The sequence below is a fragment of the Narcine bancroftii genome, chromosome 2 (assembly GCF_036971445.1).
Source record: "Narcine bancroftii isolate sNarBan1 chromosome 2, sNarBan1.hap1, whole genome shotgun sequence".
NCBI classification, from domain to species: Eukaryota; Metazoa; Chordata; class Chondrichthyes; order Torpediniformes; family Narcinidae; genus Narcine; species Narcine bancroftii.
The window spans coordinates 98967331-98995050 of record NC_091470.1 but is presented as its reverse complement, the minus strand read 5'-3'; the positions used below and the strand labels follow the sequence as shown (position 1 = coordinate 98995050).

At 49.0% G+C, this 27720-nt stretch overlaps 1 protein-coding gene across 1 annotated transcript in view; it reads right to left on the bottom strand.

Annotated features, from left to right (window-relative positions):
* LOC138752907 (dedicator of cytokinesis protein 5-like) overlaps positions 1-27720 on the bottom strand; it is a 158296-nt gene that overhangs the window by 121203 nt on the left and 9373 nt on the right. Inside the window, 3 exon segments of the mRNA XM_069915516.1 lie at positions 2368-2408; positions 6064-6147; positions 17189-17427. Coding sequence (XP_069771617.1) covers positions 2368-2408; positions 6064-6147; positions 17189-17276 — 213 coding nt within the window. The 5' untranslated portion in view covers positions 17277-17427.

Below are 27720 nucleotides of genomic sequence, written 5' to 3'. Positions count from 1 at the left end.
TCTATATTCTTATGACATCTGTACAACATGAAGGGAAGAAAGTTTAGGGGAGACATTGGGAATGTTTCTTTTTCCACAGAGAGCTGTGGGTGCCTGGAATGCCATGTCAGGGATGGTGGGAGAAACATTAGAGGCATTTAAGAGACTCCTGCTTACGTGGATGGAAGAAAAATGGGAGGTAGGGAGGGGGGTTTCAGGTTTTTTTTAATGTAAATTTATAAATTTAGATGCACAGCACGGTAGCAGGCCCTTTCGACCCATGACCCCGTGCCGCTCAATTGACTTACAACCCCTGGTACGTTCTGAAGGGTGGGTGTAAACTGGAGCCCCTGGAGGAAACCCATGCAGGCGCGGGAGAACGTACAAAGACCTTACAGATGGCACGGGATTCGAACCATGGTCACTGGCAGTGTAACAGCGATGCGCTAACCATGGCACCCCTTTTAAGGATTTTTTTATTATCTATAGGGTCGGCTGAAGGGCCTCTACTGCGCTGGAATATTCTATGAAAGAAAGCCGATGGAAGTGGAGAAGATTATGAGGGTTGCAGAGATGGGAGACAGCAGGAACCTATCGACAAGATCCCTATTGGCTATTTTACTGTAAACTTTCAGTTTTGCATATATGATGTGCGTCGATTCCCATAAAGAAGATAACAAAAAATTCGAGGGTATTGGTTTCAAGTATAGGGTAAGATTTAGAGGGGATGTGAGGAAGAGGGAAGGTGGAATCTGGAAGAATCAGACTGCGGGGGAGGTGAAGGCAGAGATTTCCCCAATAGTGAGGGAGCATCGAGATGAGCTCTCAAATCATTGCTGGAACCTGCTCGTTCTCAATAGTGGTTTCATTCTACACTTTCCTCACACCGTGTGTCCCTCAAAGGTTTGCCTCGTTGTCCACACAGGTTTCTGGCAAATCAGGAAAGAGAAAGCTATGGAGCAAGTGCCAGGCAATGGGATTGGTGTAGGTGCCGTCATGGTGGATGAGATGTGCCTCAGACCTTGGACAGGGGACTCCTCAATCAAATTAACAGATAACGGGGGCACACTTTGCCTTTCAGAGATGTCAATAGACGTATGGAGTAAGCACTATTCCTGAAGAATGTCTCCACAAATTTATCCCCAGCTTGGAAGATCCATCATCTTCCTCCAGTTAGTGGACTACAATCATGTCATCTAGTCCCCTCTCATCCATTGTCCAGCGACCTCCAACCTCCCAGCCTGCTCCTCCTGCAGTCCTGTGAAAACTTTCTCCCCCCCCCCTCCCCCCACAACCTGGGGGCGGATTCCTGGGAATGCCAAGCTTAGCCCAAGCACGATCATCCTCACAAAGCTGAGCGAAGTGGCGCTGCAGGTAAAAAAAATCTTAAAACGCTGCCTCAAACTAGGGACGAAAGCGGGATTGGAGCTTGGGATAGCACAGAAGGCCACTCAGTCCATTGAGCTTGTGCTCGTACTTCGATCAATCCGTCCCATTAGCAAACGGCCTTGTGGGAGATAGCTTTAACTTTTCTAAATTCATTGACTGAAGAGCTCCTCCTTATGCAGAATGAGTTGGACTTATCAGAAATGTATCAAGCAGAGATCAACAAGCAGAAGCAATGATACAAAGGCAGGGAATCAGTCAGTCTTGGTACAGTAAAACCCCCTGGTATCCAGAATTCAAGCAATCGGCAGCCTCAAGCAACTGGCAAAAAAAATTGAGGAAAAATATTTAAAAAAAATTAAAATACATAAGAATATAACAGGTAAAATTACGTGAGTTTAAAATTGTAAATGTAAATGTTCTTTGAAGTTACATAAACCTTTGATAAAGACGGGAGCAAATATTCAGCCAGCGGATGGCCTTGGTTGGGCTTTGCTAGAAGCAGCTGTTTGAATAAAGTTGTGTGAAACAGTAATGGCGTCGCCCAGGATGAAGAGCTGGTTGAGGTGACTCTCTTAAAGTGTCTCCTTATCCTTGCTTAGTAAGAGTTGCCCCAGTCAAAGGGTTTATCTGTAAACCTGAGGATGGTGGGGAGGGTAATTATCTATAATGTTATTGTTGGTCTTTTGGGAGGTTCCGTGGAGGGGGAGGAACCTGCAGATGGAGTTTAAATGTTTTCAAAGAACGTGACTGAAAATAGAGTAAAATGCTTTGAAGTTTATGTATTCAAGCAAGTGAATTTTGTTCAGTGTAAGTACAGTAGAGTATTTTTGACTTTTAAACTTTATTCTTAATGCAGGTTAGGCATTGTAAGAGTAAATCTCAAGCAACCGGAAGGTATACTTATCCAGCATCAACCAATCCCCATACGTGCCGGATACCAGGGCTTTTACTGTACTTGGACTTGGTACTCCTACAGCAGTAAAATAAAGAGCACAGTACCTTCTTGGGTTTGTTCCGAAGACAATATCCTCTGTACCAACCTGTGCAAAAATAGTGGGCATTATTTAACACATAAATAACATCCAGATTATAAAATCACGAGGGGATAGATAAGGTAAATAGTCAATAGCTTTTTCCCAGGGCAGGGGAATCAAAAACTGGGTGTGGGGGGGGGGGTGCAATGATTGAAGGTAATCAATGAAAGAAGGATATCTTCTTTACAAAGAGGATGGGGTGGGTGGGGAGTGTTGTGGAATGAGCTGCCAGGGGAAGTGTTAGGTGGGGACAATTGTAATGTTTAAAGATATTTAGACTAATTTGGGCTAATTTCTACAGGTGGACCGTGTGGAGAGCATTCTGGCTGGTTGCATCACTGCCTGGTATGGAGGTGCCAACTCTCAGGACAAGAATTATCTCCAGAGGATTGATAACTCAGCCTGCGACATCACAGGCGCCAGACTTCACTCCATCGAGGACAACTACATGAGGCAGTGTCTTAAAAAAAGCAGCCTCTATCCTCAAAGACCCCCACCATCCGGGCCATGCCCTCTTCACTCTGCTACCATCAGGGAAAAGGTACCGGAGCCTAAAGACAAGCACTCAGCGGCACAAGGACAACTTTTTCCCCGCTGCCATCAGATTCCTGAACGATCAGACACTGTCTTACTTTGTCTTTTTCACTATTTTTAACTAATTTTTTTGGAAAGGTGGCTTATACAAATATTTCCACCATGAAGCCGCTACAAAACAATGAAATTCGTGACTTGTTCATGACAATAAATTCTGATTCTGAACTCCAATAAGGTCAGTGGGCACAAACTCACAGAAACAAATCGAGAGCAAAAAGGATGGACGGCTTCACTCAGCTGCACAAGAGTGAGAAAAGAGGTGCAGGACCCGTCCACGGCCCCTTCGCCTCTGCCCCAACATGCAAAGTGATCGCCATGATCTGCCCCAGTCCTCATCTCCTTCTCGTTTCTCTGTCCTCCCTGAACTTGCAACCATCCACCTGCTTTCTCTTTAAATACTGCTAATGGTCTGGATTCCACAATTACCTCGGGCTAGAGACTCTGCAAGAACAAATCCCAAAGGACTTTGTTCTTAAGTTTTCTGAATTGGTACCATTCGAGCCATCTGCGGGTGGGGGAGGGGTACAGCAGGGAGTGCTGATGCTGCTCAGTGCATGGGATTGAGGGTATGGTCCTTGTGATGGGGACATGGGGAGAATAAGTTGTTCAGGACCAATGTAGTCAAGTTTACTGTCATCTGATTGTCCAAGTACAACCAAATGTAACAGCGTTCTCCGGTCCTCGGTGCAAAGCAAGCAGACACACAACCAGTCATAACACATGTACAGACAAACAAAATATATATAGGACAAGTTTTCAAATGTTTTCTTTCCACTCACACCCCACTTTAAGTAATCCCTATGCCATCGGTGCTCTGTGATTAGTAAGGGATTGCTTAAGGTGGGATGTGGGTGGAAAGAAAAAGTTTGAAAATCACTGTTTTAATTGTCCATAATTGACTCATTATGTGCATGGTTTCAGAACTCCAATGGCAATTTTTCTCAAGCAAAATATTTCAGTAACAATCGGGTCTAGAACAGGGGTTCTCAGCCTCCCCTTCCACGTACATCCCACTTCAAGCAATTCCTTACTAATCACAGGGCACCTATGACATAGGGATTACTTAAAGTGCTGTGTGAATGGAAAGAAAATATTTGAAAACCACCAATCGATATAAATAAATATTATTTCATAAATACGAGAGACTGGGATGGTGAGTGCAAGCAGTTCCTTTGGTCATTCAGCATCCTCGCTCCCCTTGGGAAGAAGCTGTTCCTCTTCCTGGGGGTGCTAGCTCTGATACTCCTGCATCTCTTCCCTGGTGGGAGCAGCTGACCTTCATGTAATAACGTGTGTGGAGGGACAGAATGTAGTTGATGGGCTGAAGAGCCTGTTCCTCACCTGCCCAGTTACAGAGATGGAGGCATTATTGATCTACTGCTTGGGGAACCTCATACACAAGCGAGCGACAGCTACCCTTGTGGACCTGACCCCCCTCCCTCCCTTCCATCGGGGAATCATGCCTTTGGGGAGCTCGGGGCCAGCTCAGTGGCCTAGGGAATCAGAAGACACACACCAGTCAGTGAAGAGTTAAATGTGAGCCACCCATGATGGGGAAAAAGCAGGAGGATCAATGACACCACCTCACTCACTGGGCCCCACACAAAGGGACGTTCCCCCACCAAGGAGGAAACAGAGCAAGGCTCCCGAGTGACAGTGGGGGGGGGGGGGGGGGGGCGGCTGCTCTGCGACCAATGATATCCCATCATGTTAGCACTTACTGAAGCTGCAATTTCTTCAGGAATCTGCTAAAGTTGGGATAAAGGAACTTTGTCCAATATCTGCTGAGGCAAAGCCGCTATTAACAAACGCTCTCCCACAAAGGCCTCCCACTGCCTCATTTACAGAGTGTGTCAGAGACCTCCCCAGGCCTACTCAACACTCTGTGTAAGGAATTCAACTCAGTAACTCATTCCAGGGAACACTCTCCCGTGGACCCGGTTGGGGAGTCAGTCTGCAACTTGCACGTGCTTTCCAAGTGGAAGTCAGCAAATCGAGTGGATAATGTATGGTGAACAAGTCTTCACCCGCCTGTCTGTGAGCGTGCACCTGAGTGAGAGAGAGAGAGTGTGTGTGTGCGCATGTGAGAAAAAGATTGCGAAAGAGAGAGAGAGAGAGTGTGTGTGTGTGTGTGTGTGTGTGTGTGTGTGTGTGTGTGTGTGTGTGTGTGTGTGTGTGTGTGTGTGAGAGAGAGAGCAAGAAAGAGTGAGAAAAAATGTGATAAAGTGAGTGCGAGAGAGAGGGAGTGCGAGAGAGAGAGAGGGAGTGCGAGAGAGAGAGGGAGTGCGAGAGAGAGAGGGAGTGCGAGAGAGAGGGAGTGCGAGAGAGAGAGGGAGTGCGAGAGAGAGGGAGTGCGAGAGAGAGAGGGAGTGCGAGAGAGAGAGGGAGTGCGAGAGAGAGAGGGAGTGCGAGAGAGAGAGGGAGTGCGAGAGAGAGAGGGAGTGCGAGAGAGAGAGGGAGTGCGAGAGAGAGAGAGGGAGTGCGAGAGAGAGAGGGAGTGCGAGAGAGAGAGGGAGTGCGAGAGAGAGAGGGGGTGCGAGAGAGAGAGGGGGTGCGAGAGAGAGAGGGGGTGCGAGAGAGAGAGGGGGTGCGAGAGAGAGAGGGGGTGCGAGAGAGAGAGGGAGTGCGAGAGAGAGAGGGAGTGCGAGAGAGAGAGGGAGTGCGAGAGAGAGAGGGAGTGCGAGAGAGAGAGGGAGTGCGAGAGAGGGAGTGCGAGAGAGAGAGGGAGTGCGAGAGAGAGAGGGGGTGCGAGAGAGAGAGGGGGTGCGAGAGAGAGAGGGGGTGCGAGAGAGAGAGGGGGTGCGAGAGAGAGGGGGGGTGCGAGAGAGAGGGGGAGTGCGAGAGAGAGGGAGTGCGAGAGAGAGGGAGTGAGAGAGAGTGGGAGTGAGAGAGAGGGAGTGAGAGAGAGGGAGTGAGAGAGAGGGAGTGCGAGAATGTGAGAAGGAGAGCGAGAATGTGAGAGGGAGTGCAAGAGAGCATCTAGGTTTATGTGTGAGAGAGTGTGTGAGGCCTGCATCTGTGTAAATTTGTGAGCATGTGCAAGATTGTAAAGGATTGTGACACGAACCTTCACATGTTTCCAGGATGTGAACAGTGTCTCCCACCTGGAGGGACAGCTCCTGCTCATGGGAGGCATCGTAGTTGTAGATGGCTGGAGAGAGAGAGAGAAAGAGAGAAAGGTGTTAACCTAGCTCCGGGGTACAGAACGGCCAGAGGGTGGCCCGGTGGGAAAAACCGCAACCACATTGCCTTGATGCCCCCCCACCACCGACCGAGGGGATGGGAATGAGCGCCGCTCTCCACCGGCCAAGCAGGCAGCACAAGTGGAGGAAGGGGAACGGACAGGATGTACGTGGGAGGGGGACCAGGCAGGACATGTCAAGGTGGGGAATGGGCTGCCCACGCGATCACTTCTCTAGAGAAAGGCTCTGTCAGAAAGTCACTAAACACAGGATGGCCACTCTACCCATTGGCCTTATTCTGGCTCTTTGGGACAATCCAAAGTAGACCATCACCCTGCCCTCTCCAGTCTCCATCTAATTTGTCGAAGGTAATTCAGCATGTCCCGAGCTCTCCCATCAACTTTTGCAGAGGCTCCATGGAGAGCATCCTGTTCCCGATGCATCACCACATGGATCTGGAGCCGTGAACACACCCCAGGCCATCACCCACCATCCTCCCCTCCATCAACACCAGCTCCCTCCACCACCCCTCCCCTCAATCAACTCCACCACTCCTCCTCCACCCCCTCCCCTCCTTCATCACCTCCACCCCCTCCCCTCTATCAACTCCTCCTCCCCTCCCCTCTATCAACTCCTCCTCCCCTCTTTCAACTCCTTCTCCCCTCTATCAACTCCTTCTCCCCTCTATCAACTCCTTCTCCCCTCTATCAACTCCTTCTCCCCTCTATCAACTCCTTCTCCCCTCTATCAACTCCTTCTCCCCTCAATCAACTCCTCCTCCCCTCCTCCACCCTCGCACTGTGACCCACTGTAACACCCCACCGTGCTCTGGGACCCACTGTAACACCCCACTCTGTGCTCTGGGACTCACTGGAACACTGCACCCTGCACCCTGTGACCCACTGTAACACATATCCTGCACTCTTACTGTTGCACTCACTGCTGTACTTCAGTATGAACTCACTTGCCTGGATAGCATGCAAGCTAAGGATATTCTCTGTGTCTAAGCGCAAGATACTGCAGAATCTCCACCCAGATTCCAGAGTACCATCATTTCACTCCTTGCCCAGCCCCGGCCCCACAAGAGAACAGAACCAGTGGCCACATGCCTTTGTGTCGGCAGAGACGGCTGCTGCCTGCAGTCCAAAGCTGGCAGATAACGGGGTGATTGAGATGATTATGTGTTCGCCCATGCTTAGCCCTGACATCAGTAATTGCTGCCATCTCCTTTCCTCCTTAAGGGAGAAGGCCCCACAACAAACTCAAATGAGCAGAATATCTTACAACGAGGTGTATCACATAAAATATGTCAAGTCAAGTTTATTGTCATCTGATTGCACAAGTACAACCTGACGAAACAGTGTTCTCCGGTCCTCAGTGCAAAACACACAGACACACAAGCAGACATAACACACATACAGACAAACAATATATATAGAGGACAAGTATTAATCTATTTAAGTAAATAAATATTGAGTCGTGAATATGAGAGCCTGGGACGGTGAGTGTGAGCAGTTCCTTTGGTTGTTCAGCATTCGCACCGCCCGGGGGAGAAAGTTGTTCCTCAGCCTGGTGAAGCTGGCTCTGATCCTCCTGGATCTCTTCCCTGACAGGAGCAGCTGAAAGTTGCTTTGTGCAGGATGGAAGGGGTCCTCAATGATTTTGTGTGCCCTCTTCAGACAATGATTCTGGTAGATCCCATTGATGGGTGGGGGGGGGGGGGGGTGGTGGAGGGAGACCCCAGTGATCCTCTCTGCCACTCTTATGGTTCTGTGGATTGACCTCCAATCCATTTCTCTGCAGCACCTGTATCACATGATGATGTAGCCGGCCAAGACGCTCTCAATAGAGCTCCTGTAGGTTAACATAATGGGGGCCGGTAACCTTGCCCTCTTCAGTCTTCCCAGGAAGTGCAGTCACTGCTGTGCCTTCCTGACAAGTGAGGAGATGTTGAGTGTCCACGACAGGTCACTAGTCCAGTGAACTCTAAGAATTTGATGCTCTCCACTCTCGTTACAACAGAGTTGTTCGATTTGCAGTGGAGGGTGGTCACTCTTGCTCCTCCTTAAGTCCATGATCATGTCTTGTCCATACTGAGACTTCAGTCATTACTCTCGTACCAGATCACGAGATTTTCCCCCTCTTCTCTGCAGTGGGACTCATCGCTGTTGCTGACGAGGCGTGTCATCTGCAAACCTGATAAATCTGTTGGAGCTGGATCTGGCGATGCTGTCGTGGGCCAGCAGTGTGAACAGGAGTGGCCTGAGCCCACAGCCCTGAGGTGCACCAGTGTTCAGCATGACGGTGCTTGATGTTCTACAGTGAGCGGGACCAGGGTTCGAATCCTACACTCTCTGTAAGGGGTTTGTATGTTCTCCCCATGTGTGTTTTCCCTGGGGGCTCCAATTTCCTCCCACCTTTCAAAACATACTGGGGGGGGGGGGCTGTAGGGTGGCATGGGTTTGTGGGCTGAAATGGCCTGTTATTGTGTTCTACTGTGTTTCTGTTAGAAAGTACGGGGAGGAGTGGTCCGGCCTGCCTAGCCTTTCAATCCTGGCCATGGACTCAGCTCCACTTCCCTCCTGTTCCCCATAACCTCAAATCCCCAACTATTCAAATAATTAAGCTTTAAATGAGCTTAATGAGGCAGCCTCTCCTGCTTTGCTGAGCAGAGAATTCCACAGATTCACCCCTCTCTGGGAGAAGCAGTTCCTCCACATCTTGGTCTTAAATCTTCCATTTCACCTGTGAGTGGAAACAACCTTCCTGCTTTCCTGTTCCTTTCATTACATTGTACGCTTCAAAAAGGACACCCCTCATCCTGCTAAACTCCAGTCAGTATTGTTCCAGGTCGCACAACTTTCCTCAGAAGGTCACCCCTTCATTTCCCAGAGAACCTTCCTTTGCACCACCTCTAAAGCTAGTTCATCCGTTCTTGAGGCAAGAGACTAGAGGTTCACAACTTCTGGTGTGTTAAACCCTATAGGTTATTGGTCTGCACTGCCCACACTGCCAACAGTCATCACACTCTACTGTGTTTGGTGATTGCTTTGGCTGTGTACCTCCTCCAATGTTCATTCCCTCTGCCACCCCCCCTCCCCAACTCTATCACAGACCTCCCTTTGTATCCTCTTGGCTGTGTCTTCAAGTCTCGCTCTACCCTCTATCTGTTAACCATCTCTGTCTCTCTCCCAGCAGATTTGCCCAGACCTTCCGATATTTCTTTTCAGTTAGTGCAACGCTGTTGCAGTTCCAGTGAGCGGGACCAGGGTTCGAATCCTACACTCTCTGTAAGGGGTTTGTATGTTCTCCCCATGTGTGTTTTCCCTGGGGGCTCCAATTTCCTCCCACCTTTCAAAACATACCGGGGGGCGGTGGGGGGGCTGTAGGGTGGCATGGGTTTGTGGGCTGAAATGGCCTGTTACTGTGTTGTGGGTCTAAAAATTTTAAAACATTTAAATTAAAAAAAATTCTTGCATGGGCACATGATTAGCACAGGCGGGGCAGGATAGTCAGGATAGGCTGAAGGGCCCATTTCTCTCCTGTGTGACCCATTGATGCAGTGTCCTATCCACTAAACCTTAAGGGTGAATGCTCAGTGTTAGTGAGATCACAAGATATAGGAGCAGAAGTCGGCCCCATTGGGTCTGCTCCACCATTCTAATCAGGAGTTGATCCTCCCACCCAGCCCCACTCCCCGGCTTTCTCCCCGTAACGCTCGACACCCTGACTAATCAAATACCTGTCAATCTTTGCCTTAAATACACCCAACAACCTCGCTTCCACAGCTGCCTGTGGCAACAAGTTCCACAGACTTACCGCCCTCTGACTAAAGAAACTACTCCACATCTCTGTTTTAAATTGACCCTCTTTTATCCTGATGTTGTACCCTCTTCTCCTAGACTCCCCTACATTGGGAAACAATCTTGCCACATCTGCTCTGTCCAGTGTTACACAAGAACAGCGACGTTACACTGCGCCCATCTGATTACCGCAAGACCGTCTCTTTCCTCTCTCTTTGGTCCTCAATTATCTCCTTCTATTGACACGTCCTCCAGACAACTACACGCCACCTCTTGTCACATCTGCGCTCCCTTGGTCTCCACCCTAATCCTAGACATTCCATTGCTTCCCTTGCCTTTCACCACAAACTTAAGATGTTTGTTTTCTACAGATGCTGCCTCACCCAAAGTTCAGATTTATTGTCAGAGTACGCACATAAAACCCTGAGATTCTTTTTCCTGTGGGCCAAGAAGAATTTCTACCTATTGGAAGTGCAAAAAATAAATCTGCACTTGACAAAAGATGTGTTTATAAAAGAGAGAAATTCAAACAACCTGACTTGGCAATACAGAACATAAATATTCAATGATAAATTGTGGGTCAGTTAGCGTTAGAGCAACGCCTTTACAGCGCCAGAGATTGGGATTCGAATCCCGCGCTGTCTGTAAGGAGTTTGCATGTTCTTCCCGTGTCTGAGTGTGTTTCCTCTGGGGGCTCTGGTTTCCTCCCACCTTCCAAAAATGTACTGGTGGTTGTAGGTTAATTGGATGTAATTGGGTGCCATGGGCTCGTGGGCCGAAAGGGCCTGTTCCAGCGCTGTATGTCTAAATCAGTGGTGCTCAACCTTTTTCTTCCCACTCACGTACCACTTTAAGTAATCCCTGTGTCATTGGTGTTCTGTGGTTAGTAAGGGATTGCTTAAGGTGGGATGTGGGTGGAAAGAAAAGCTTCAAAAACCACTGTTTAAATTGTACCTCACTGACTCGTTATGTGCACGGTTTCAGAACTCCAAAGGAAAATGGGCCAATGACAATTTTTCTCAAGCAAAATATTTCAATAACAATTGGGTCTAGAGCAAGGATTCTCAACCTTCCCTTCCCACTCACATCCCACCTTAAGCAATCCCTTACTAATCACAGAGCACTGATGGCAGAGCGATTACTTAAAGTGGGATGTGAGTGGAAAGAAAAAAGTTGTGAACCACTAGTCTAAATATAAACAAATAATTAAAAAAAAAAATGACCAAAGAGCCCTTGAGTGAACCCCTGATTGAGTTTGTCATTGAGGAGTCTGATGGTGGAGGGGGAGCAGCTGGTCCTGAACCTGGTGATGTAGGAGCCGCTGAACATCCCACAACGTTCTGCTCCCATACCAGTTTAAGAGCATTGGAATCGAAGGTCTGGCCTTCACCCTGACCTGAAAAATCTGTGTCAGTGAGTAACCAACACAGAGAAAGGGGCCTTAAACTTGGATGGAACAAGCGAGGGATCTTTCTGGAACAATGCTCAAAGAAACAGGGAAAAAAAAACAAAAGAGGAGATTGGATGCTGGAGGATTACACAATGGATAGAACATTCCTCAGTGTCAGCTCACAATTATTGAGTCACACGGCATGGACACGAGCACTGTGGTCCGTCCTGACCATCGGCACCCGTTTACATTCATTGCCTTTTGTCCTCCTCACACTCCCCCCCCCTCCCACCGAGATTCTCCCTCTATCCTCCCACCAGGGGCGATTCCTCCTTTGCCAACCGACCAACCCGATGTGGGAGGAAACCGGGAGGATCCCCGACGTGCACAGGGGAGAACCGTGCAGACAGCAGAGGTCAGGATTGAACCGGCGGGGCCTCCGCAGTGGCAGGGCAGGGGCTCTACACTCCCCACCCCCACCGTGGGTCACGAAGCAGTCAGGATGGTCCTAATAGGGCAGCTGGATTGGGAGTCTCGGAGAGGGATACAGAGTGGCTGAGCGGAAAGATACATCTCTGTCACACAAGGCCGGGCATTCTCAGCCAAACAATGGAAATTGAGAGAGGACAAAGGCAACCTCTCAACATCAGAATCAAGCCCAGAACAAAGGCCTGTCTGTTTCCAGAACAAATACAAAGCATTGTCTGAATGCACAGTTCCATGCTTCAACATTCCAATTATTAGAACTACTGCAGAAAGATTCCTTTGCAGTTAAATTATTAACGTTGAGTTGAAAATCACAACTGTGCGTCTAAAGTACGTTCCACTTTGCATCCTGTTTGATCCCCTCTGGCTGGACACCAGTGCTGAACGGGGCCACCCGGTTGGCACAACGCCTTTACAATGCCAGTGACCGGGGTTCAAATCCCGCGCTGTCTGCAAGGAGTTGGTACGTTCTCCCCTTTTCTGTGTGGGTTTTCCCCGGGGGGGGGGGGGCACTGGTTTCCTCCCATCATTCAAAACATACCAGGGGTTGTAGGCTAAAGGGGTGTAAATTGGGTGGCAGGGACAAGTGGGCCGAAATGGCCTGTTACCGTGCTGTAATTTGAACAGAGTCAGGAATGAGGAAGGTGACCTGCGCTCAGCTGGGTGCATTTTGGGGTCTAGGTAGCACTAGCAAGATAAGGATTTAATGCCCGTCCTTAATTGTCCCTGAAAGGAGCAAAAGCCTTTGATAGATTTCCCCCCCCCAATCTCGACCTTCATTTAATATCACCCCTTCTTACTTCGGAGGCTCCCAACCTGGAACATATAACTTTACAGCACCCTCCAGGCCCTTCACCCCATAATGTTGTGCTGACCTCTATACTCATACCAAAAAAATACTAAACCCTCCTTACCTCTAATGTTCTTTCACCCATGCCTTCAATGCCCCCATTGTTTCAGCCTCAACCACCACCTCTGGCAAGACCCACAACTCTGTGTAAAAAAAACCTACCCCTGATGTCTCCCTTAAACTTCCCTACAGATCTTCTCTGGTGTTTGCTGCCCCCATCCTGGGAAAAAGGCAATGGCTGTTTACTTTCTCAGTGCCTTGTAGACCTCTAATAAATCACCTCTCATCCTTGTTTTTGCTCCAGAGAGAAGTCCCAGCTCTGCTAACCACACCTCACTTCTCCCCGCGTACGTTGCCTGATCCACTGTCCCTGTGCCCTGTCTCCCAGCCCCACACAATCTCACCCCAGTCCGCCCAGCAAAGGCTTTGTGAAGAATCTAAGAGGATGGGAAGAGGCCACTCTGCCCCTCGAGTCTGTTGTCATCCAATGTCCGATCTGCCCAAGGCTGCATTCTGTCATCTGTGCCAGACCCCCAGCGTCCGCATACGTTGGCATCGAGAGCAAAACACAAAAGTGCAGGATGGCATGGATAGCATAGCGTTTAGTACAACACTGTTACAGCAGTGGCCGGGGTTCAAATCCGGCTGGTACTCCCCGTGTCCAGAGAGAGAGATAGAGAAGAGGGAAAATGGAGAAGGAAAGAGAATGGAGAGAGGGGAAACAGGGTGGGGAAGGAGAGACAACGTGGGGAAGGGGAGGAGAGAGCATGGAGAGGAGAGGGTGGAGAGAGTGAGACAGAAAGAGCTAAGGGGAGACAAAGATGGAAGAGAGGAAGGGGGAGGGGGAAAGAAAGAAGGAAGCAGTACTTTCGGCCACTCGAGTTAAGGCTGATATCATCCATACCATCTGATGTTAATCCCATTTTCCCCCCACCCACCCCCCCCTCCCAATTCTCCCCTTCATCCACGATTAACCTGCAAACCTATATGCCCTTTGGGGTGTTGGAAGAACCCCAGGTGGTCCTAGGGAGAATGTGCAAATTCCACACAGCCAGCTCCGGAGGTCGGGACCAAACCCAGGTGACCAGAGCATTGCAGCGGGGGCTCCCACCCCCTCCCCCCCACTGCAGGGGGGAGGCCCGACATTGACTTTCCGGTGCTGATGCTGGTTGGTGAATAACCGCCTCACAGATTCAACCTCAGCCTGAAATGAAAATCGTCCCACCACACCGGCTCGGGAAGTTGAATCTGGCAGACGCCCAGCCCGGATTAGAGCAGAGAAACAACTCAATACAGAGGAATTGAAGACACAAACAATCAAGATGAACACAAAAGCTGCCTTGAATATCTCTCTGAACAAACCATATCAACACTGTTACTTCCAGTTTATCGACACAAGGATCGGTTTGTGATCGACCTGCCAATCACAGTTCCACTTCATTAGTATTCTCTGTGCCTGACCTGTGTAATCCTCACTGCTGCTCACACAGGGTCACAAAACCGCTTCCTGTCTCGTTACATCATAAGATTATTTCGCCATGTGTTGCAGAAGGCCACTCCGTCTGATGTAACTGTGATATTAACTCAGTGTTTCTCTCTCTGGGGGTGCTGCCTGACCCACTGGGTACTTCCAGCATCTCACAGACCAAGATTCTTTAGTCCACAACAGGTTGAACCTCATTATCTGGCACTCTGTGGTCCAGAAACTCCGCCATTAGTAAAAACTCCTTACAGACAGCATGAGATTCAAACCCCGGTCCCGATCGCTGGCGCTGTGAAGGCGATGTGCTAACCGCTAAGCTAACCAGGATTTGATATATTTGATACTTTTAGATCGGAAAATGGGTCTGATCGAGGCATCTTTGATGGCTATTTTCTATGCATTTTCTATTTTCCATAGTCCGGCAATGGCCAGATCCCAACGTTGCTGGTGTAAAGAGGTTCAACTGTTCACAGTTCAGCAGACTGTCGACTTGGTGAAAGACGCACTTCAGTCTGCCCAAAACCTGTTGGCTTTTCAGCACACAGAGATGTCGGTGTGAGAATGCTGCAGACTGGTGCATTCCAAGCTTCAGGGACACACTGAGACCCAGGGCAGCCAATGTGGGGTTACTGTGGCGAGATGTAATGAGAGACACTGAGGGGCCGAGACCGAGGGGAAGTCCCTCAAATAAAAGAGTGGGAGAAGCGAAAAGGTGCCACAGTGGTGGTAATGGGGTACTGAGAAAGCAAATGAAACAATGTACATGATGAGACTGTATAGATATGACTGACAAGACTCGAATGGTTTTATAGTTTGTAAATGCTGCCATTCCCTGACACGTCCGAGTTGCGTTCTGACCGACCAGTTGGATCTCAAAATGGATGCGTGGAATGCAGTCCTCACACTATCAATCCCCACACTGATCCCACTGCTCTACGCTCTCCCATCAGCCCGCTACCAGTCCCCACACAGACCCCACTACCCCGCGCTCTCCCGACAGCCCGCTCTCAGTCCCCACACTGATCCCACTGCTCTACGCTCTCCCATCAGCCCGCTACCAGTCCCCACACAGACCTCACTACCCCGCGCTCTCCCGACAGCCCGCTCTCAGTCCCCACACTGATCCCACTGCTCTACGCTCTCCCATCAGCCCGCTACCAGTCCCCACACAGACCCCACTACCCCGCGCTCTCCCGACAGCCCGCTCTCAGTCCCCACACTGATCCCACTGCTCTACGCTCTCCCATCAGCCCGCTACCAGTCCCCACACAGACCTCACTACCCCGCGCTCTCCCGACAGCCCGCTCTCAGTCCCCACACTGATCCCACTGCTCTACGCTCTCCCATCAGCCCGCTACCAGTCCCCACACAGACCCCACTACCCCGCGCTCTCCCGACAGCCCGCTCTCAGTCTCCACACTGATCCCACTGCTCTACGCTCTCCCATCAGCCCGCTACCAGTCCCCACACAGACCCCACTACCCCGCGCTCTCCCGACAGCCCGCTCTCAGTCCCCACACTGATCCCACTGCTCTACGCTCTCCCATCAGCCCGCTACCAGTCCCCACACAGACCCCACTACCCCGCGCTCTCTCGACAGCCCGCTCTCAGTCTCCACACTGATCCCACTGCTCTACGCTCTCCCATCAGCCCGCTACCAGTCCCCACACAGACCCCACTACCCCGCGCTCTCCCGACAGCCCGCTCTCAGTCCCCACACTGATCCCACTGCTCCACTCTCTCCCAACAGCCTGCTGTACCTGTACAGCATCCTTTTACCCTTAGAACTGAGAGATACGCTGTGATGTACCCAATTCCGGGATATCGTCTGACGGTCACTATCATGCACATGCAGTCATTAGCACTGGTGGACATGCAAACAAGAGCAATTTTTTATATTTACATATATATTTTCTTTATTTAAAAAAAAATTATACAGTATTTTAATCAGTCGTATGTCGCATAGGTCGTAAGTTGGGGAGAGGCTATAATTTATTGTGAATAAAGCATTAAAAAAGTGTCCACACAGTCTGCTCTTCAGCTCAAGAACGATGAAATGGGAAGGATGTCATTCACTTGGAAAAAGTTCACAAAGATGTCCAGCAGGATAAGTTGGAGGGGGGAGAGTGGACGGGCTCGGGCTGCTTCCCCTCAAATGTCGGAGGCTGAGGTGCAACCTCACAGAGGTATTTCAAATCATCAAGAGCGTGATGATCACGGGGCAGGAAGTCTAAAACGGGAGGGCATTAATTATGGTGAGAGCCAAAAGATTTAATGAGGGCGGTGGGTGGATGGAGAGAGCTGCCAGAGTTTTTAAGTTTGTTTTTGTCACACTACACTGAGCGCAGTCACTGTAACCGCAGGACGGTCAGTTCAACAGCTTTAGCGACCCGTGCTTGAATCAGGCGATGTCCATAAGAAGTTTGTACATTCACCCCATATCTGCATGGGTTTCCTTCCACCCTTCAAAATGTACAAGGGTTGCTGGTTAATTGATTGGCACGGGCCCGTAGGCCGGAAGGGCCTGTTACCGTGCTGAATGTCTAAATTCTAAAAAAAACAGGTTCTTCTGTGGGCAGATTGAAACACGAAAGTCTATAGACACCGTGATTGTAGACAACGCTGGAGGAACTCGGCCAGTCTCACACTGTGCACAGGAGGTAAAGGTATATTACTGACATTTCAGGCCCGAGCCCTTCTTCAAGGTATGGTTGAAAATAGACAAGTGACCGAATTAAGGGCTGGAGAAAGAAAGGGGGAAATCGAGAGTTGGGGGCGTACAGACCATCAGACATAAGATGTTACAGAATTTGGATATGGTAAGAGGAAAGGTGAGAATTGATTTTGACTCTGTGAAAGGAGACAAAGGGAAAAGGAGAGAGAGAGAAGCCACTTTCAGGTGGCCAGAATACCTGACTGTAAAGCCGCCTATTCTACCCCAATGTGGCTGTCGAGTGGCCACCTGAAAGTGGAGAACCCGGCCAGGAGGAGCACTTACCTAACCCTCCTTGGGTAGGTATATTCTCTGGCTCGGAGAATCCCCCGTAGCGCCTGAAAGCAGCAGTGGGACTACGGCCACAGTCCATAGGAGCCGGCGTTCGCTCAGACGCAGCTCTTCTTCAGCTGGCAGGTTCAGGTGACAGAAGGTGTCTTCTCTGCGGCCATCTGAACGTCCCAGCTGCACTCCCCCAGCCACGTCTGCTGGTGCATTATCTGCGTCCGAGCACCTGAAAGCGGCTAAAGAGAGAGAGAACTAGAGGAAAGGAGGCAGGGGGAAGGAGGGTGGGGAAAGTTTAATGGAGACTGGAGGACTCAATATTAATGTCATCCGGTTGGAGGGTGACCAGATGGAAGATGAGGGGGCTTTCCTTCAATTTGTGGGTGGTCCCATAGACCATAGACAGACATGTCTGCAAGGGAAAGGGTCGAGGAATTGAAATGGGCGGCCACTGGGAGATCCACACTATTGCGGCGGACTGAGCCGAGGGGCTCAACGAAGCGATGGCCCAATCCGTTCTACTGTGAACAACCTGCACACAGCCAATTAAAGTAGAAGAGGACAATTGTGGAGCTGCAATGAAATACAGTAAATCCCCCCCCACCCAACCCCAGTATCCGGCACTTATGGGAATTGGTAGATGCCAGGTATGTGAATTTGCCGGTTGCTTGGTGGAAAACTAACCACTGAATTCTGGATAATGGGGATTTTTACTGTAAATCTATGAGCACCTGGCAAGGGGAGCAAGAGAGCACTGTTGTGGGGTTCAGGGAAATGGTCTTTACACCTGTTGCTGCACAATTACATACTCTTGGGCCCGTTAGGAGAGGGAGGTGGGCACAACTAAAACAATGAAGAGACATTTGGATGGGCAATGTTGGTAGAAGAGGGTGAAAGGTATCTGGGCCAATCCAGGCAATGGGACTAACTTCCTTAGCATGGGTAAATGGGCTGAAGGGCATATTTCTATGCTGGAGAATTAAAACACAAGAGTCTACAGACTCTGTGGTTGAAGATCAAACAGTGTCGTTTATATAGCAAAGCTAAGGGTGCATAACTGACGTTTCGGGCTTGAGCCCTTCATCAAGGTAGAAACAAAATGAAGGCAGGCGCCTGCACAAAATGGTGGGGGGGGGGGCAGGAGCATGGTCCCATAGGCAGGAGGTAATAGGTGGATAAGGGAGGGAGGGCACAGCAGCAAACAGGGGGAGGGGGGATGGCCCTGTCAATGGAAAGGGAAGGGGATGGAGAGCTGGAGGAACGAAGACAGAGGGATGGGGGAAGAGAGGGAGAGTGGGCGAACAGAAATCGGAAGTTGGAGAGTGCCCAGATAGAAAGTTTGACAGTGCACGAGGCCACGGACACACACGTCAGCACAGGAGCAGGTCGCAGGATTGAAATGCTTAGCCACCGTCACTGATACAGACAGAGCGAGTGTGCTCAGTGAAGCGATTGCTCTGTTGGAGAGCTACTTCACTGCTTCAAGCAGCCAAGAGAGGACCAAGAGCAGACAATACTCAAAGCTGAGCTGGTTTTAATTGAGCGATGTTCACCAGTGCCCTGCTGGACACCCTCCCTCTCTGCCTTCCTCTCCCTCACTCCCTCCCTCTCTCCTCTTCCCTCTCCCTCAAGCAGGTTTGCCATTGGCTATTTAACAGCCGGACACCGTGCAAGTAGTGAGGAAGCGAAGGATAACGTGGAGAGGTCACCATGACGACCGAGGTCATGAGCATAGCAGAAGTCAGCAGAGCTGCCTGATTCCAGTGATGGGATTGTGCCTTCACACACTCTGTGGCCCACCCAACTACACAAAACTTGTCGAAAAATCAGCGGACATCAAATAACAGTCAGAATTAGCAAAATTTGCAGCTGTGAGTGCAAAAATAAACAGGTACCTACGACCAGGAGACCCTCAGTTTAAACCTTCCCTGGAGTGTGCGACCTGACTGAGGGTTCACCTGAAGTTCAGTGGAAAGCAATTCTCTGAGTGACTGGAACCCCTGGGGAAGAGAGGGGGAGCATTTGAAATGGTGGGAGTGGATAACAATGGGCTGGGGTTGAGCCCTTGTGTGGAGAAACAGGATGAGAAGATGGGGCAGGGTAACACTGCGGGGAGGGGGTTTAGATGGCAGGAGGGACGGGCCGAGGACCGCGGTTGGGGTGGAGGGAGCTCTTTTGTCAGGAGAGCCGGAGCGATGCATGAACACATTTCACCAGTGCAATGCCAAGGGCAATAAATGCTGTCCTGAAGAAAGGCAGGTCCCAGAATCTGCAGTGAGAACAGGCTCGCTCGAGTGAAGCAGATGCGGGATGAGATGCTGAGTTTGGATTGGAGGGAATGTCTCTCAGAGAATCTGAGGATGGAGGGGGGTTCCCAGATTCAGGAAAAGATGCTTCTCAAGGTAGAAACCAACAGTAATTTCCCCTGAGGGCCAAGAGGGGATGGAATTATCTCACTGAGGAGCGGGAAGGAGAAGAGGGCTCGTCAGACGTAAGGGAGTATGCGTATGAGTGGTCAGACCTGTGTAGTGGTTGGTGACGTGGTGTGGGGGGGGGTTAGTGTGTCGGTGTGGGGATCTGTGCGAGGTGTGACAGAGTATATAGATATGTTTTTGGGAGATAAATTGGGAAAGGTTTGTTAGTGTAGGTCACATACAAACACTTTAAAACAGATCTTATATGAAATACTGGAGCTCTGCTAATGCTAGACATATCGGCCCCACAGCCTTTGCAAGAGCTTTGCAGAGTGCCCAAAAGTTAATTAATGGATTGTTGTTTACAAAAAGGCAACAGCTGAAAGAGCTTGTCGGAGCTGCACATTGTCTGAAGGAGAACTTGCTGTTGTAAGAGGGTCATGTGATTTTGCAAGCAGAGAGAGTCAAACACACTTTCTCTCAGAGAGAGAGAGAGAAATAACTTGACAGTGTTACAGCCAGCAGAAGTAGCTGGGACTGGAACAGGACAAGCTGGCAAGCCTGTTTGGAAGACGGCCTGGTCAAACCCCTTGTGGTTCATGCAAGAGGAGAGGACTGGCTATTAATGCTTCACTTGGAATAAGACAAACAAGAAGAAACTCTGTGGTGACCTGAAAGAAAGAGGTTATCATCTGGAGAACCCTGAAGGGGCAAGTTTTGTCAGTAAGACACTGGAGTGGGTGATTAAAAAGGAATCAGTTGTGGATGTCCTGGAACAATAAATCTCTCTGAAAACTGACAAGAACCTTCCTGAGCGGTAACCCTTTACCTTTCAAGCACCAAAGCCTGGTGAACTTCATAAATGTTAAATTCTGTGCAAAGTATAAGAATTGCCTGCAACCAGTGAACTTGGAGGAGTGAGAGGTGAGATTGGACTGTGAATCAAAGAACTTTTCTGAACTTACACACACATTACACGCATGTGCGCTTAGAATTAGAAGGGGGTCAAGTTAGGTTAGTTAAGTCAATAGAGATAAGTTAAAGTTTGTTTCTATTTTCATGTTTAAAGATAATTAAAAGCAACTTTTGTTTAAGTAACCATTTGTCTTTGGGGTCCTCTGGGCTCGTAACAGGGGTCAAGTGTGTCGGTGAGGGGGACTGTGAGGGGTCAGTGTGTCGGCAAGGCGCAAGGGGTCAGTGCCTCAATGTTGGGGAGCTACGATGTGTAATGGGGGCAGCTCAGGAACTGGCAGCATTTAATTTCTCCCACTGTGACACAAGAAATCATCAGATGGATTCTTTCTAGATGAGGAGCTCAGTTACCAAGAGACCTCCTTGAATGAGTTACAACAGAAGGCTACATCAATTTATTGATATATCCGCAGTTCCTCCTCTAACCACTTGCCTTCAGCTAGCAAGTCCCAAGCAATATCCTCTCCCCTCTCCTCCTCTGCAGGGCAAACCTCTCTGGGCACGGCCTACAGCTGCAATAGTGGGATCTCTCTGCGTCCAAGTTGGCCACTAAGCCTCTTGGAACACTGACAACACACGGCACAACTTTTAATTCCTTCTTACTTTTTACATGAAGCTGTGATTAAGAAATCATGGAAAGGCGTCCCTCATCTCTGTGGCCCTGAGCTGTGGAGGAAAAGTCCCTTTGTGGGAGTGAATATTCCAGGATGCTGACATAGGCATGGAATGTACTAGATCACAATGTCCTACTTTCCAGAGTGCTCTGTAAACATAGGCGGCCTTTCCCCCACACTCTCGCTGGCTCTCTATCACTGCTTCAGCCTGCAATGTGGGATTGTGTTTTTGTTCACCGAGAAATTCTTGTTGGTAACCTTGGTGGGAGAACTTGGTGTGGTGAACGTGCTCTCACTGAGTCAGCGGGTTGTCTGGGAAGGGGGAGGGAGAGAGAGAATGAAGAGAGAGCAAAAGCTGCAGAGGCAGAGGGGAGAGATAGAGGAGGGGGTGGGTGTGTGTGAGCGTGCGAGAGAGTGTGTGTCTCTGCATGTCTCTCCATCTGTGTGTGTCTCTGCGTGTTTGCATGTGTAATCCTCTCAGACCTCCCAACCTGAGCTCAAAACCCACCAAGGGTGCCAGACTGGAGCCCACAGATTGGAGTCTGCTCAGTGCACCTGGACTATGCCCCACCAGTGCCCTCAGCCCTGCTTTGAGAGTCTGTGAACACTTCATGCTGACGTGACATCCTCTTTCAGTCTGGGCACAATATGTTCACATGCCCCACCTCCCAGCCACACTCGTTTTCAGCTACTTTAAACAACAGTTCTCATCTCTCTTGATCTCACCCCCACCTTTAAACTCTCCAACGCAAACCTCTCCACCTCCTTCTGTCTAGTTCTAAGATTGGTCCATACCTTTAGTTACCACCTGAATTTCTCCAAATTCTGTCCCATCCAATTTAGGTCCTGTGTGTTTTTAGTTATTTAAAAATGCTGAAAATTGATTGCTACAAAATCGTAGTGAGTCACAGCAATACAGCACAGGATCAGACTATTTTGCCCAACAAGTCTGTGCCAACCATCATCAGTCATTCAGGGGTCTTGCCATTCTGGTCTCTCCATCCGTCAGAATCTCTGACCCTCCAAATTGTAGTTGTTGCCTCCTGTTCTCCTTCGGTGAAGGTTTCTTCTTTGAGCTGAGACCATCATCGATGTTGAGTTCATGATTATACAAGGGGAAAAATACAATGGTTTCCCGTTGCCTTTTTCAGTCGCAGGGTCCGTACTGGATGGGAAACCCTGGCCATTGACCAGCAGATTCATCTGCCCAGCGTTTTGAGTTTTACAACCAGAAATTCCAATTTGTAGAATCTGCTTGTAAAAACCATCCACCATCTGCAATCCATAGCTTCATGTGACCCTGATTGGGAAGCTAAACAGGTCCAACACCTTGCCCAAGGGTGATGTGTAGGCTATGGGACATAAGGAGCGCCTTACACCTCCTTTTGCTGAGCAATTGCAGAGCACCGATACTGCCAGCCGTCAATCGCCTATTTACACCATTCCTCCCCTAACCCATTACATTCTCCACATTCTCATCAACCCCCCCCCCCCCCCCACCCCCACCCAGATCCACACCTTCACACAATGGGCAATTCACAGTGAACATTCAAAGTACCAAGCTGCACACCTTTGAGATATGGGAGCATCCGTGGGAAACCCACGTTACTGGGGGAACCTGCAGACACCGCACAGGCAGCAGCCGAGGTCAGAACTGAACCTGGGTCACTGGAAGAGCAAGGCAGCAAGTTCAGTGACTGGGTCGTCGTACAGAAAATGGGATAAAATACAGATTTGGTTCTGTACCCAGAGGCAGTTCTATTTATTTAAACCAGTGGTTCTTGACCATTTTCTTTCTACTTGCATCCCACTTTAAACAATCCCTCTGCCTTCGGTGCTCTGTGATTAGTAAGGGATTGGTTAAGATGGGATGTGAGTGGGAAGGGAAGGTTGAGAATCACTGCTCTAGACCCAATTGTTACTGACATATTTTGCTTGAGAAAAATTGTCATTGGACCATTTCCTTTCGAGTTATGAAACTGTGCACATAACGAGTCAATGAGGAATGATTAAAACAGTGGTTTTCAACCTTTTTCTTTCCACCCACATCCCACCTTAAGCAATCCCTTAGTAATCACAGAGCACTGATGGCATAGGGATTATTTAAAGTGGGATGTGAGTGGGAAAAGGTTGAGAATCACTGGTTTAAACTTTACACAAATATGAAGCACTTTGGAGAAGCTAAATGTTTGCCAGACACCATCCTGTCTCCTGCCCTGAGTCTAACGACAGCTTGCATTTGCTTTGTAAAAGAGCCACAACATAGAGGCTGGTGGTGGAAGGACATGACCAGGGGAACTCCTAATCCTTGCTCTGTCCAAGGGCAGATGGGGGGGGGGGGGGGGGGGGGGGGGGGGTGGGTGGGCGTGGAATCGATTAAATTTCTTCTTCTCGAAAAAAGTAGTGGAGGTTGCAGCAACCACTTTGGCTTGAACGACCAAAGGAACTGCTCGCACAAACCATCCGAGACTCTCATATTTATATATTTATTTGCATATATGATTACTAGTCCTGCACGTGTATTGTTTATCTGTACGTGTGTTATGTCTGGTTGTATGTCTGCATGTTTTGTACCGAGGACCAGAGAATGCTGTTTTGTTGGGTTGTACTTGAACAATCAGATGACGATAAACTTGATTTAAAATGCAGGTAAAGGCTCCGTCCAACATGATAGAGGGAATGCCAGGAGATATATGAAGGAAGTCACCTGCATAGGAAGTCTCATCAATAGAGCAAATATAATGGAACTGCATTCAACACCTCCCTAGTTCATCCTTCTACCTGCAACCCTGTAGAAAGGCACATTCTCCAGCACTGCAGGAGGTGAAATAATTGTCCCCTCAAGATACGGTTGCCGTAAAATCACAGCGTCTGCAGCCTATCACTTTTCTCTCAGTGTAGCAGTTAGTGCAACGCTGTTATGGCAACAGCGATCAGGGCTCAGATCTGGCTCTATCTGTAAGGAGTTGGCACATTCTCCCCATGGACAATCCTTGTTCAAAACTTACTGGGGGTTGTAGGTTAAATTGGGTGGTATGGGCTTGTGGGTCAAAAAGGCCTGTTATCATGTCTAAATTTAAATTTAAGGATACCAAAACGATTGAAAGCAGGCAGAGGAGGTTTACTAGGATGCTGCAATATTGAAGAAGGTTTGGATATTGACTTCAGGAACTGCATTATGGGGAAAGGATAAACCTGTTGGGACTTTATTCCCTAGAGCGCAGAAGAATGAGGGGAGATTTGATTGAGATATACAAAATTATGAGAGGTATAGACAGAGGAAATGTAAGTAGACTTTTTTTTCCACCACTGAGGCTGGGTGAGATACAAACCAGAGGACATGGGCTGAGGATGAAAGGGGAAAACTTAAAAGGGATCATTTGGAAGAACAGTGAGTGGTGGGAGTGTGGAGCGAGTTGTCAGCTGAAGTGAAGGTGGGCTTAATTTTTGAAATTTAATAAAAATTTGGACGGGAACATGGAAAAAGGTGTGTGGAGAGATATAGTCCGGGTGCAGGCCAGTAGGGCTGATTGGCCTGTTTCTGTGCTATAGTGTTCTATTGTTCATTCGCTCCAGGTGAACCAATGGTTCACTTCCAATTCCATGTCAATTGGGTGTCTGCTTTGCAGATCGTCTGCACTCAGTCTCCAGAGGTGACTGAGCTTCCTGTTACCAGTCATTTTAATGTTCCGCCCCACTCGTCCCGTTACAAAGCACGCTTGAGGAGAACAATTTCTCCTCCACCTGCGCATGTGGTGGATTTCATATTCAATACTGAATTCTACTCACTTTTTATGTCTGTCTCAGATGTCTCTAGGCCATCTGTGATAGTAGGTCACGATTTTCTCTCTCCGTTAGCACACACTGACCTGCTGGGCACGTTTAACATTTTTACATTGCTCATTCTTCATATGCTCCCATTAACCAGACGACCCCACAACTTATCCCCACCACAACCCTAGCCTCACCCATCACAGTTCTTCCTTTTGTTCCTTTCCCCACCTTGAGCTTATTTTTCCTTGTCCAGTTCTTTGCCGTGAAATATTAACTCTGTTTTTCTCTCTCCACGGATGCTGCCCAACCTGCTGATTGTTTCCGGAATGATCCGTTTTTATTTCAGATATCCAGCATGTGCATTTTAAAAAAAATTTCCGTTGAGGTTTTCTGGATGTTTGAAGGAGGAATTTCCAGGGAAGCATTGTCTCTCTGTGGCTACTCTGCTCTGACATCTCCCAGGGAGCATTATGAGAACCTGTTAGGTTTGCTCAGACATTTGACCGAGTTTCTGTATCCTAATTATTGGTTCTGACAACATTTCCCAGCTTTGGAGAAATATTTTTTTTGCCCTAAATAACTGCAATTCATTGGGCTAGCCAGCTATCTCTCCAAGAGCTGTGGCCTTGTCTGGTAGAGATAGAACTCAATGCAACCCACCAGCTTCCGAGACTCAACAGCAGATCAGTTTACTGTTTATCCACTTTGTTTCGTTCTACCAATCGGCACCAATCTGCTTTTATTTGCGAAGACATCACAAGGTTATTTTTCTTCCATTCTCAAACTGACCTTAAATGGAGGCACAAAACAACTCCTCCGATGAAAGATAAAAAAATGCTTAAAAGTTAGGGAGGGGTTTGGACCCTCAACATTGAATTGTCCGGGATGCATGTGAGGCCATACCAAGTGTTATCTGCTGGGATTTAGTTTATTTATTGAAGGAAGGGTACATTGGAGGTGCTTCTCTCACACTACTCCTGGGATAAGTGCATCTTTCCACAAATGGCCAAGTAGTTAGATCTGTAATCCTTGGAGGAATGATGTTCAGAATCAGAATTTACTGTCATGAGGGTGACGGTCAGGGTCACGACGTTTCGCAGCAGCGTCACAGGTGGAAAACACCGCAAAAAATTTGCATTACAAAAATGAGTGCAAAAAAGAAAAGTGAGATAATGTCTGTTGCTCATTGTCCATTGGCGACAAAACATTGCAGTACAGAAACCGGGCCCTTTGCCCCTTCTAGCGTGTGCTGAACTATTGTTCTGCCCAGTCCCTCTGACCTGCACCCAGTCCATAGCCCTCCATCCCCCTCCCACCCATGTACCTGCCCATATTCTTCTTAAATAAAGCCTGCATTAACCACCTCAGCTGGCAGCTTTTGTGTGACGAAGCTCCCCTTAATGTTCCCCCCTTTGGGCGGCACGGTTGGAATAGTGGTTAGCTCGGCATCTTTACCATGCCAGCAACCAGGACCAGGGTTCAAACCCTGTGGCTGCCTGTGTTTGTGTGGGTTTCTCTCCCCACCCCCCCCCACCCACCCCACCCCAAGGCTCCGGTTTTCCCCCACTGTTCCAGGGTTGTAGGTTAATTGGGTGCAAATTGAGCGGCATGGACTCATGGGCCAGATGGCCTGCTACTGTGCTGTATGTCTAAATAAAATAAACTTTTCCCCTTTCACCCTTAACCTCTGATTTGGATCTCACCTGCCCTCAGTAGAAAAAGCCTACCTACGTTTATTCTGTCAAACTCCTCATAATTTTGCATACCTCTATCAAATCTCCCCTCATTCTTCTACGCTCCAGGGGATAAAATTTATTTTTTCCCTTAACTCAGTTCCTGAGGTCCCGTCAACATCCTAGTAAATCTCTGCACCCTGATATCCTTCCTGTAGTCGGTGACCAAAACCACACACAATACTCCAAATCTGGCCTTGCCGATGCCATATATTGCGTGCCCAAGCGGAAGACAAAATGTTCCTCAAGTGTGCGTCGCAAAAGGTCATTGTTCTTATTGGAGCGCAAAACACCCTCACAGGGTGGATATTGAGATAAAAGAATGTCTGAAGTTTCGAGCTGTAACTATGACAGAGTTTCAGATCAAAACGCCGACCACTCTCTTTTTCTCACTGAGGCCGCTCATCCCGCCGTTCCTCTAGCAGAACGTCCCTGACCCCCTTCAGTTATGTTATCCCATCCACACTGCCCCCTGCAAGCACTCTATTCCATTCTCCGGGTTGATCTGTCTCTGTCGTGTGTTCTGAAACAATGGGAATTTGGTGCTGGCGCCTCCTAGAGTTCATTCTCCTCCAGAACTGTGGCCTCCCCTTGAGCAGTGTTACAAAGCCCTTAACAGCACCGCACCTCTGAAGCCCATCTACCTCGGGGACAGAACAAGGAGAGAGCGGCCTGGTCCTCACCTTCTCCACCAGTCTCCCCCATCAACAGTGCAAATATTCTGCCACCTTCCGAGTTATTCCCCCACCCCACGCGTCTCCCCCTCATTTGGTCCCTGCCAAAGCCTTTACAAGCACAGCATTCAAAAGACATTTGGCCAGATCTATGGATAGGACAGCTGAGAAGGATATAGGCCAATGGGACTGGTCCAGATTGCCCATTGTCAGGATCAACTCATCGGGCTGAAGGGCCTGTTCCATGTTGTGTGCATCTGGCCAAGATGCGGCTAGGAAGAACATAGCCACAAATTGTGCATGGTTAGATCCCACAGTGGGAACCCAAGGACGAGTGGAGAATGTTTGTTG